Consider the following 11,974-nt stretch of genomic DNA (forward strand, 5'->3'; position numbering starts at 1 on the left):
TTTAAAAAATCAAGTTAAATTTAAATTAATTATTTCAATAATATAATTTATTTTAATTTAAATTTAATTTAATTCGATTTATCATATCAATGAACATTATCAAATACCCACAGATTGTACCGGTTGGGCCAGGCCAACTCGGCCCATTCTATCGACCACCGACTTGACCACTCCGTTCCCTAGCTCCCGTCTAGAACCTTCTCGCCCTTTCCTCCAAATCCAGAACCAACTTCAGCTCTTGCCCTAGATCCACATTGATTCCTCAATTCCTTCTTGCTGCCGAACACCCAAAAGGAACCCTTAGCAAACCGAAGCAATCCAACCCAGTAGCAACCAACCCAGCAGCAAATATCCCAAAAAAAACTGAAACAGGATCTCACCTTTGCTCTGTTGTTCAGCGGCGGCTAGGGAAAGAAACGGCAGAGGGTTACGGCTAGGGAAGGAGATCGACAGAGGGTTCGGTTAGAGCACAGAAGGCGGCAGCCGGCGGCTCTATTTCCAGAAGCACGACGACGGAGGATCGCCGTGGCCGTCGCTCAAGAAGAAGGAAGAGGACGAAAAAGAGGCAGTCGACTTCCCTGGTTGTAGGCAACGGAGCAAAGAGAGGAGAGAAGAGGGCTTCGTTTCCACGAGGAGAAGAAAGGCTTCTTTGGCTCGGCGGAAGAAGGAGAAGAAGAAAACGGAAGAGAGGAGGCAGCGTCGGTTTTCGACGAAGGAAGGGGAAACGCTCGTGCGTTTCCAGGCGGGAGAAGAAAAGTCGCGAGAGAAGGGGGAGGGGTTAATGGATTCCTAATGGGTTTCGGGTTTTAAACCCGTTAACCATTAACCCTTTTTTTTTTAAAAAAAATTTAAATTACCGTATTTTACATTCTCCCCCACTAATAAAAATTTGGTCCCCAAATTTCTTCCTTTACACTACAGTGCAAAAAATACCATAGTAATTCAGATTATATTTCGAATATCTGATCTATGAATTTTATTGTGTAGCACTCTATTATGCTTTCACTGTGCTTCAATTCAATTTACTCACAACTAAACCTAAGATTAATGATCCCAAACAAGCCAAACTTAAAAACACAACAAGATTCCACAAGGTAATTGCTATGTCAATAATTGAAAATCCTATCGCCATACAGCAAACTTCTCCCTCTTCCTCCTCAGGTATGACAATATCAAACCATCATCAGTCACCTAGCTTAGTAGATCAATGATTAAATGATCCAACCAATGATAACAATCCAATATAACCCAAAGCAAGAAACTACCAATGCAACATATACATTACCATATACACTTGATCCTTAGCTGACTATTTATTACCTCTCTTACTAAAGTTAAGAACAAATAGAAGTTGAAACTTCAACTTCTTTTATGCTTCTTGATCATCAAACTATAGTAATAGTGCAAACACTTTCAAATAGAGAAAGGAATCTATTTTAACCAAGCATTTTTTCCCCCCATTAACTGAAACAACTTAAGATTTCCTTTAGAAATGCTACCAATGTTAACTAGTAATCCTCTAAGATGGAACCAATCTCTGTAATTCCGGAGTTCTAACCAGATTTCATAACGAGTTCCAGATTTGAAGCTGAATTCTAAAATTCCAGTTTTACTTCCTAACTTCAGTTTTAGTATTTTGAATTCAAAGTGAATTCAGCTTATGTCATCAAGAATTTAGCTTATAGGGAGTTGTCATTTAGCCCTGAAATCATTTCCTTGTCAACTGATGCTCCAAATTCAAAAAGGTCAAGTTCAGAAGAAAATTTGAGTGCAGAATCAGTTTGTGTTGCTTCCCTCAACATGAGTTTCTTTCAAAATAACACATCTCTTTAACAAGGTCAGGACATCCTATATACATTGATTAGCCTCCCTGTCTCACTTTTCTATGAGCAATTACAAGAGAATTCTGTGATACATGGTTGATTTGACAATGATATAAAGGCTATAATCCATATATGTAACTGCTCAGTCAATCATAAGAAACAGATGAGTTTGAGCAGCTATTGTATTCTGAAGGCTTATTATATTTGATAATTTCCTATGCTGTTTAGCTGAACCATGGGAATTGTGAAGTACCTCAAAGATCCATTCTTATGATCATTTGTACTCAACAATAGTAGGACAGGAGGACAAATGACATGCCAATCACATTACTACAACACAAGTTTAATCTTCAAATGTCTATCAGCAGACTACAGTTACAAACCTCAATTACATTGTAGAGTATCTCACCTCTAAAAAAAAAAACAAGTGAGATATCAAAGATATTCAGACAAAGCAGCCTTGTATATGAAGCAAGTCCAACCAGACATCATGCAATGGATCGCATGATGGCCAAATAAGATACTTCCTGATGAAGTGCGGCTCCAAAAACATTCACACCACAGTACATAATAATATTATGGTCTGTTGCACTCCAAGTTATAAAATTGTTAGTTATAGGTTCTAGAAGACAACATAGACAAGTTTACTTTTCTTCGAGTTCACCTGGTCTTGCTATGCCCGTTCACAGCAGAGGACAGAAAATGGTATAAACCATGACAACTACATGAAGAACCTCAAGATTTATTGCCAGTTCACTGTTATGTCCTACAAGCTAGCCAAAATTGGTTCATCCCGGATAATTCATATAGTCACCTAAGGAACAGACTAAGATAAATTAGCCATGAACTTAAAGTTTTAAGCTTTCCTTAATAATTTGCTCCAGCTATGCTATACAAGCATATAGGTGTGGATCAAAAAGGTTTCTACTCCAGCTTTTCTTAGGTGGACCTGGGCATTAAATATACAATACTAAGTACTGTAAACTTGGTGCAATAACTGATGTTTTTTTTTTCTTTTTCGACTTCCTTGCCTCTAGTAGCCCAAGCAAGCATGTGAGAATCTCAAACAGTATATGCACCTTCCTGATTGTGTTGCTGCGACACCAAGTATTGTAATTCCTTCAGCAAAACTGATGTATTCCTCTCTCCTATCACAGCCGCATCACATAACCTAACAGCATGTCACAGCTCAAGCAACAATGGTCTACTTAGTGATAAACCCTCCAGTGTTAGATCTTCAATCGACATATCAGTTGAGGAACACCTACGCTTTCTTCAGTGACGTACTACTAGGAAATATCCATTTTGATCCATGACATCCTTGTTGATGAAGGTAATTCAAGTGCTCATATGATGCATGTCTTGAATCAAAAATCTAGATTCTGAACTCAAGGAGCTTCAGAGTGATAACAACAGGTGGCACACTAGACATACTAATGTCTTCATAAGTGATAACTGTCAACCAGAAGGCACAAAAATGACAAATTATTCAGTGTTGTACAAGCAAAAGATTAATTCGCCAACCAATTAACTAAAAATCCCTGACCCAAGAATGATAATAGTGTCCCATACTCTGTAGTAAGTCTAGTGCTTTGTTCGAATAATACACAATATTGCTGAGCTTCCTTTCTGACTTGATCTGAAACCAAGCTTTAATTTCTTTTTCAGAGTCCTTCAGGCATGATAAAATGCTTATCAATACTGTCCTCCAGCATGTCTTACTTGGCTATCCTAAACCACAAAGGAGAGATAGTATAGTAATATTTCTTTAAAAATTGAAATATCACGCCTCCTCCACATTAGTTTGACCGAGTTATACTAATTTAATGCTCCTTGTTTGATTCAAACTTTGCTTTGTTATCAAGTTCATTAAAAGCTAAGATCCATACATAGTCCAATTAAAATTAGAATCCTTGGTGTTTCAAGTCCAAATGTTGGTCCTATTCCACAAGCAATCTCCATAAATTGAATAGTCTCAATCTATGAAATTCCCATGGCTCTAGTACCTTAGTTAATAACAATTTGTAAACAGTTAAATTCAGGAGAGTTGAAAGAAACTCCTACATCACTAACGTCTTAAGGAACCTCGTGCAGGATTCAACTTTCAAGGTGATAAAGCATTTTAGATAGAGAGAATCAGATATCCAAACTATGTTGATTCCATCATATCAACAGTCCATTTTTTTTTCTCTCTCTCTATATCATAAATCTAGCTGGGATATACAGTAACTTTTTATGTCCTGATTGAAAACGGCTCTAGGACGATACAGTTATACACATGTACCAAAAATCTCTTTCCACAATCCGTAGACATATGGCTTTGTGTAAGCAAGTCTAGTCCCTGAAATTCATCTTATCGTTGGCTCAATGCTACTATCATTGAAATAGATGATCCAATAATTTATTTTTAAGTGACGAACCTCAACAAATGTAACCACCATGATACCGTGGATCTTGAAATTCAACAATGTCAACCATCTATTAAAAATTATTATAGCACCATTGTCCATATAGATCATTATAATCATCATCCCAAAAACACTAATCGCTGCTACAATCAATATCATTACAGATTTCATTTTGAATACCAATACCAACACATGATCCATACCAAAGAACAATCTTAGCACACTAATATAATCAAGCATTCCGGACACCCGAAATCTGTATCGTACTCGATGTTGATTATTCACCTTACTCAACACTTCACATCAAATATCTCTTCGCTACAGTTGATATCCACCATAAAACTTTGATCACAACAACACTTCAATTCAATATATATAATACTAAACACGAACCTATTTTCTTGCATAGGATTTTTTTTTTAAATAAATAAATTGAGTTATGAAACAACTAAACCAAAACTAATAATATTAACACAAACAATAATGGATCAATTAATATTCGATTGAATAAACTCAAGGACTCCGATAAGCACTAAATCAAGACCTTATTAAAATCCTAAGTTGAAAACTACACCAATTATGCAAGGGAGACGACCTCAGATACCATCAGAGACTCGAGCATACTCTTACGTGGTCGTCTTATACCGCGTCTCCGTGCAAGAGCATGTTTTCCCCGAGTCATTATTGTTAAAATTATTACCAAATATTATCAAAGATATAAAATTGTTAGATTAACCATTTTACCTATTGTCGTCTGGAGATGTCCTGTCGCCGCTAGTCCCAAAACATAACCTTGTCGCAAAAACGACTCCAAACAGAAATCCAAAGCAGCAAAATCGAAAGGCATTGCAATCTTTTCTCTAATAAATAAATTGGTACATCCGAAAATCTGTAACTACCGAAAGACTCGGAAACCTACGCTCTGATACCAAATAAATTGTCACGCCCCGGGAGATGGCTGACCGAAAATTTCGACAGCATCTCCCCTGTAACAATTGCAATTCCCTGTATACATATATACAAGAAGGCCTACAAGGCCACAAATAAGCCTACACGGCTACAATCCATAAACATAACAAAACTACATCACAAGTACTAAAACTGAAATAATAACCACAACTATTATTCTATAGCATGCCTACCACAAACCGAAACATATATATGAAAATCCATAAGACAGATCAAGTTCTGAAACATATCTATCGATAACATAATAAAACCAAAACCAAAGAGACGACATCATCTCGATAGGGGACTAGCAGCGCAGCTCCAGACTGACATCAACCTGAAAAGAATGAAATCAACGGGATGAGTTCAAAGAACCCAGCGGATATCCAATAGACATGTATAGTAAACTATCCCTAGCAGTAATAATCATGTAAGTACAGCCTCCTGAAGGGATAGTAAGAAATGCAAAACTGAAAGAATGGAAGAGCTGTACATACCAGAATCTCCTACCAAAATGCATCAGGTCTCCTGTATGTGCATGTCAAACAAATGCAACAACCAAAATGCAGCAAGCATAAATGCAATCCATGCAGTATGCACATGATGCAATGACATGGTCACCCCTGACGCCAGTCAGCCACCGTCACCACGATGGTGAGGTCGAGTGGGTAGGGCTGTGACAACTGTGCACTCTGCCATCACTGCTCCTGAGTGACCGAGTGGACAGGATGCTGTCGGAGTACACCTATCCTCCTGCCCCAAGTCATATGGGGGAGCAAAGCTCTCATCTCCTCGTGTCACGATGCGAAGGAGGGATCCCTGTATGCTACCACGCTGCGGAACCACTACCCCTGAGCGGCCGAGCGGAGCATGACAGAGCAACTGCACACACCCTCCTGATGTACCACTAACCCATGAGTGGCAGTGTGTGCAGATCATGTAACTGACGACGGGCTCAACTACAAAGGAGCCGACGATCGCCAGCATGCAATCATGCAAGGATGGTGCATGACGCTAATGCATACAAGGTATATCTAGTGGATAGACAATGCCCAATAAAGAACGGTATATCACTACTTTGATGCACCTATATACGCTACGCATGGCAAGTATCAATATGCTAAGGAACTAAACAGGTATCAGGTAAGAATGATATACAACATATATGAGCAAGTAGTGATATACCAAGGCATATATAAAAGCATAAACAGAATTACTACTAGCTATAGCAAAACTATACATGTCAAATAACTTATCTAAAAAGATAAGATAAGATACCCGCCTTCCGAAAGTGGTCCGAACCTCCGTCCAAAAAGTTCAAACCTCCGTGCTTACTATAAAAGGTTCCGTTTATTTTCTCTCTTGTTCTTAACGATGAAATGACCAAAAAAACTTATTATGATAAGTCGGAGAAATGAGTCCCAAATACATTGAGGGTATAATAAACACTCTTACCCAGATTGATCTGATAAAGAAGATGTTTAATAGCCCATTAGTTTGAACACAAATTGAACCTCATACGTCGGTCTCAATTATTTAATGTCAACTAAAGGGGTCATAATCTACCGGTGAATTGTCTGCAAGGTTATATTACTCTAATATCAAATGGTTTACATCAGGTTTATAGTTTTCCTTCTACCCCTTGCACGTTCAACTCTAATCAATTCAACTTGCTTAAAACCAAGATGCAGAACACAGGAGGTGTGCTTTAGTTGATAATCATCTTTGGATCACTTAAGCCCATATAATAATTTTGGCCTTTTATGACAAATAATAGTACAATATAATATAGAGCATAGCATGCATCGGCAGTCTCTAAGGAATAGAAACATGGAAGCTCCTGAAAACAAGGTTCATCTCTATCAAATATTCTAGAACTGGTGAATTATTATCATGGCATTTAATTCAGCAAGAGAAGTATCGTTGATAACCCTATAAGCTTCTACCAAGGTTTCAAGAACACCAAGTGCACAATTTTTAGAAACGGTTTCAAGATGTCTAGGAAAGGTTTGCAAGCAAATCTAATAGTGCTTGAAGAAGGATTATTTGCTCTTCGGTGAAGTTAACCCCACACCTCCCATTAACCAACCTTTCCAACCAAACAGAGCAATACATTTAACATGACCGAAACATTCATCAAATCCTATTATTTCCCAATCAAAACCAACCGAATTAAAGCCTTCTTACCTCAAATCGGAAAATCCAGAACCAACTTCAGCTCTTGCCCTAGATCCACATTGATTCCTCAATTCCTTCTTGCTGCCGAACACCCAAAAGGAACCCTTAGCAAACCGAAGCAATCCAACCCAGTAGCAACCAACCCAGCAGCAAATATCCCAAAAAAACTGAAACAGGATCTCACCTTTGCTCTGTTGTTCAGCGGCGGCTAGGGAAAGAAACGGCAGAGGGTTACGGCTAGGGAAGGAGATCGACAGAGGGTTCGGTTAGAGCACAGAAGGCGGCAGCCGGCGGCTCTATTTCCAGAAGCACGACGACGGAGGATCGCCGTGGCCGTCGCTCAGGAAGAAGGAAGAGGACGAAAAAGAGGCAGTCGGCTTCCCTGGTTGTAGGTGACGGAGCAAAGAGAGGAGAGAAGAGGGCTTCGTTTCCATGAGGAGAAGAAAGGCTTCTTTGGCTCGGCGGAAGAAGGAGAAGAAGAAAACGGAAGAGAGGAGGCAGCGTCGGTTTTCGACGAAGGAAGGGGAAACGCTCGTGCGTTTCCAGGCGGGAGAAGAAAAGTCGCGAGAGAAGGGGGAGGGGTTAATGGATTCCTAATGGGTTTCGGATTTTAAACCCGTTAACCATTAACCCTTTTTTTTTAAAAAAAAATAAATTACCGTATTTTACAGTACATAATTTTTAAAATAATAACTAAAAAACATTGTTATATGAAAAAAAAAAGTAGCTGATATGGGTGAAATTATACATTGATCATAAATAACTCAGATTGCGATATATGTGCTTTGAGATGGATCAAAGTTGAAAGCGTCAAGACAGGATACTTGGTTTGAAAAGAACACAGCCTAGTTTACCATAGCTAGAGGGGGAGAGATGAATATCCAATTTAATAAACTCTACATTTTTATGCACAACAAAAGACAAATAAGAGATTATTTGTTTGAGGGTGCATGTGTATATTGTTCATGTCAAGAATATGCAATGAAAATGTAAAGAAAAACAATGATATATAATAAATTCCTTTAGCATCTTCATCTTTAAATGATTCTACTAAAATTTCACTCTTCATAAAATGTATAGAAGAAAATCTCATACAATCCCAACCATAAAATGGAACATAATTGATAAACAAGTGATATAATGGAAGATCTAAGTAGGGTAGCCAAAACTATCCATACCATCTTCATTATCGTGGCTGTATTAGTGTTGTATGAAGTTTGTCGATCACACTCTTGCACATCATTCACAACTCATCATGCTCCATTCTTTGGTATCCACCTTTGGATGTGTATTGGAAGTTAATATAACAATGTCCTCTCTCATCGTGGTTAACTGTAACTTTTTAATTTACCTTCTCACAGATAGTCGTGGGACCGACCGTATGAGGCCGCTAGGTTGATGGATTTCACCTTTTGCTTAAGAAGTATTGAAAGTTGATACAAATTGATGGTAAATGACAGTAAAGAAAACGCGCTGTGACATGCCTATCAAATTAAGGTGGGCGAGTAGATGAGTGTCTAATAAATGGAGAGACAACGACAACATGCTGTCGCTCGCCCATCTCCTCCTCCATAGTTTTGAAACCTGATTAAAATCATCTTCGTTCTTCCTGATTCGAATAAATTCAAAAGTACAGTGATCCAAAAGCCGACTAACACTATTATATTAAAAAAATATTATAAATTTAATCAAAATTAATTAAGACCATTCCAACTTTATCAAAAATCATTTTTAATTAATACCATTATAGAGCATCAATTTATTATAGATGGTAATAATTATACTCATAACTTTTATCATAACTATTAAGTAGTGATTTTGATAAAATTTAAATAATTATAATTAAATTTATAAAAAAATATTTTAATATAATAATGTTATATATATATATATATATATATATATATATATATATATATATATGCTATTCAAAATATTTTTTTAAAAATAATATATAATATGAAAATATTTTAATATTTTTTAAAAATAACGCTTTTTAAAAATCAATTTTAATTTTTGCCGACAAATATAATTATGTCACGGGAAAATGTGATGTAACGTGTGGGCTGTCTTTTGTTTCTTCACCAGTCACCACCACCGGTCGAGATTATACCCCGGCCCAATCCTACGACCAAAAAACGAAAAGAAAGAAGAAAAACTTGGATTCTGTTCAGCTCCTCGTTTAAGCACCTTGAACATGTGCATCTGGATGAGGAATGGATGTATTTTAAAGGTGTTTTTAGTTTTCTGATTCTTTCAGTCCACATATATATATATATATGGAAGTTGTTTTCGGTTGATGCTTACTAAAATTCCGGCGTGCAAATCGTTTATGTTTATATAAACACTTTAATTGCTTGTTAATTTAAATTGCCATATCATCGTTTTCCAGAGTCCATTGATGGGCGTTTGAGTATTATTATTTATACATGACGAAGAATGGTTGCAACAATCCATTAATTTTCAGATCCATAGTTGAGAAATGGAATCCATGAAGCAGAATGGCATTCAAGGTGATCATGAAGTGGCCAAGGCTGAGCTACTGCGAGGCCACGGCCATCTCTGGAACATCATCTTCAGCTACGTCAACTCCATGGCCCTCAAGTGTGCCGCCGAGCTCGGCATCGCCGACGTAATCTACCGCCATGGCCAACCTCTTCCTCTCTCCGTTATTCTCACCGAACTCTCTATTCTCCCCTCAAGAACCGACTCATTCCGCCGCCTCATGCGCCTGCTCGTCCACTCCGGACTCTTCGCGAGCTCAACTGCTGGCGACGAGGAAGAAGAAGAGGCCTACGCCCTCACACCCATCTCCGCCTCCTTTCTCGTGACCGGCAAAGCAGAGAACATGTCCCCGCTCGTGCTCACTGTGCTCGACCCGATCATTGCCGACCCCTATCACTGCTTGAGCAAGTGGTTCACCGCCGCTGACGAACCCCCCGCCGCCTTCGACGTCTTCCACGGGAAGTCATTGTTCGAGTTGACCGGAAACAACCCCAAGTTCAACCTTAATTTCAACCGGGGCATGGCCGCCGATGCCAGCTTCGTGGCGAAATTGATCCTCGAACAGTGCGGCAACGATGTCTTCGGGGGGCTGCGCTCTCTGGTGGACGTCGGAGGAGGGAGCGGCGAGCTGGCCACCGCCATCGCCGGCGCTTTCCCGCAGACCAAGTGCGCCGTGTTCGATCTCCCGCACGTGGTGAGTTCGCTGCAGGGAAACCCAATGGTGGCCGCCATCGCCGGCGACATGTTTGAGTTCGTCCCCCCTGCAGACGCAGTGATTCTCAAGGCATGCAATATCATTAATCTTCTCCTTCTTCCATTTAATTTGCTTCTTATAATAATCAATCATCATCTGCGAATGCATGCAGTGGGTATTGCATGACTGGAACGACGAAGACTGCGTGAGGATACTGCGAAATTGCAAGAAGGCGATTCCTCCAAAGGAGGAAGGAGGGAAGGTGATAATTATTGAAATGGTGATGAAATTGGAGAATGAGGCGGATGGAAGTATTCATGATGAAACGAAAGAGACGCAGCTTCTGTGGGATGTGTACATAATGGCGCCTGTGCCAGGGAAGCAGAGGAGCGAAGCAGAATGGAAGAGTATATTTTTAGCTGCTGGTTTCTCAGGCTACAGCATCACACCAATCTCGAGCTTGCGTTCTCTCATCCAGCTCTTCTATTGACTGCTAATTAAGATTACAATAAGTGGAGTGATGAGATTGCAGTAGTAGCTGAAGAAGCTAGCGAGCTAGCTAGCTAGCTACTTCATGTGTGCCTTCCTTTATTCCAATGTAGAACTATCTCGTGTCTGTAAAAGTGATTGGAGGGTAAAATAAGAGACAAAGAAATTAATAAAATCTTGCTTAGTCAAATAATTAATATCAAGAGAGGAGGACGACTTGCAAGGTTGATTACTCTTCATCTAGCTAATTATATACCTTTTGAATTATGCCTGACTATAAGTAGATTTCACCTCTCCTTGTTTGTCAAAAGCATACTCATGCTCTCATTCCTCTTTATAAATTAACATCTTTTCCTATGGTTACCAAGGATAAGGTCGTCTCATATCGTAGTACAATTTAACATATTCATTGGATTTATCCAACCATGAAAAGTGTTTGAAACTTAAATTAATTTTCTAGTAGCTCTGCATACTTAGCTTTTGAGCTCTTTCCTAGTCCCTCGCTTACATTGTCATATATAATATTATAATATATATATAGTTTGGATTATTTTTCAATAATAATAAAAATCTTCTTCAATAAATTTCTTGATTAACAATTAATTGACTATGGGAATTCAGCAAATCAAGTGTTAATTACAAAAAATACCATGTATAAAATCATTTTTTGTCACGACGCCCACATGAGCTAGGCTTATCACAATGCTAGCTTCGCTCGTTATACATGAACTATAATAATATCATAGTAAAATATATACAAAAGACTCACCAAATGACTACATGCATACCTCCATTAGTGTTATATACATATCTAGTAATTAATTTGAAAGCCAAAAACTCTCTCTCTATATATATAACCTACATTCAATCCAAAATAAAGTGCATCCTAATCATATATAAATATACAAGGTGAACAATTCACTCGATAA

The 11,974-nt window shown here is 38.5% G+C and overlaps 1 protein-coding gene across 1 annotated transcript; it reads left to right on the plus strand.

The window, feature by feature from the left end:
• Positions 1–9,823: 9,823 nt before the first annotated feature.
• On the plus strand, positions 9,824–11,082 carry LOC141845539 (trans-resveratrol di-O-methyltransferase-like). Its single transcript, XM_074733597.1, has 2 exons — positions 9,824–10,646; positions 10,729–11,082. The coding sequence occupies exons 1-2, from the start codon at positions 9,840–9,842 to the stop codon at positions 11,044–11,046; spliced, it is 1,125 nt and encodes a 374-aa protein (XP_074589698.1). The 5' UTR covers positions 9,824–9,839; the 3' UTR covers positions 11,047–11,082.
• Positions 11,083–11,974: the final 892 nt, after the last annotated feature.

This window comes from Curcuma longa, chromosome 14, assembly GCF_044706935.1.
Source record: "Curcuma longa cultivar G26 ecotype Majalengka, Jawa Barat chromosome 14, ITB_CL_G26_1.1, whole genome shotgun sequence".
Taxonomy (NCBI): domain Eukaryota; kingdom Viridiplantae; phylum Streptophyta; class Magnoliopsida; order Zingiberales; family Zingiberaceae; genus Curcuma; species Curcuma longa.

What these genes read in the sequence shown, in the direction of transcription:
- LOC141845539 (XM_074733597.1), top strand. Translation starts at nt 9,840, where the DNA reads ATGGAATCCATGAAGCAGAATGGCATTCAAGGTGATCATGAAGTGGCC. An exon ending in CAGACGCAGTGATTCTCAAG is followed by an intron (nt 10,647 to 10,728) that starts GCATGCAATATC and finishes GAATGCATGCAG; the next exon opens with TGGGTATTGCATGACTGGAA.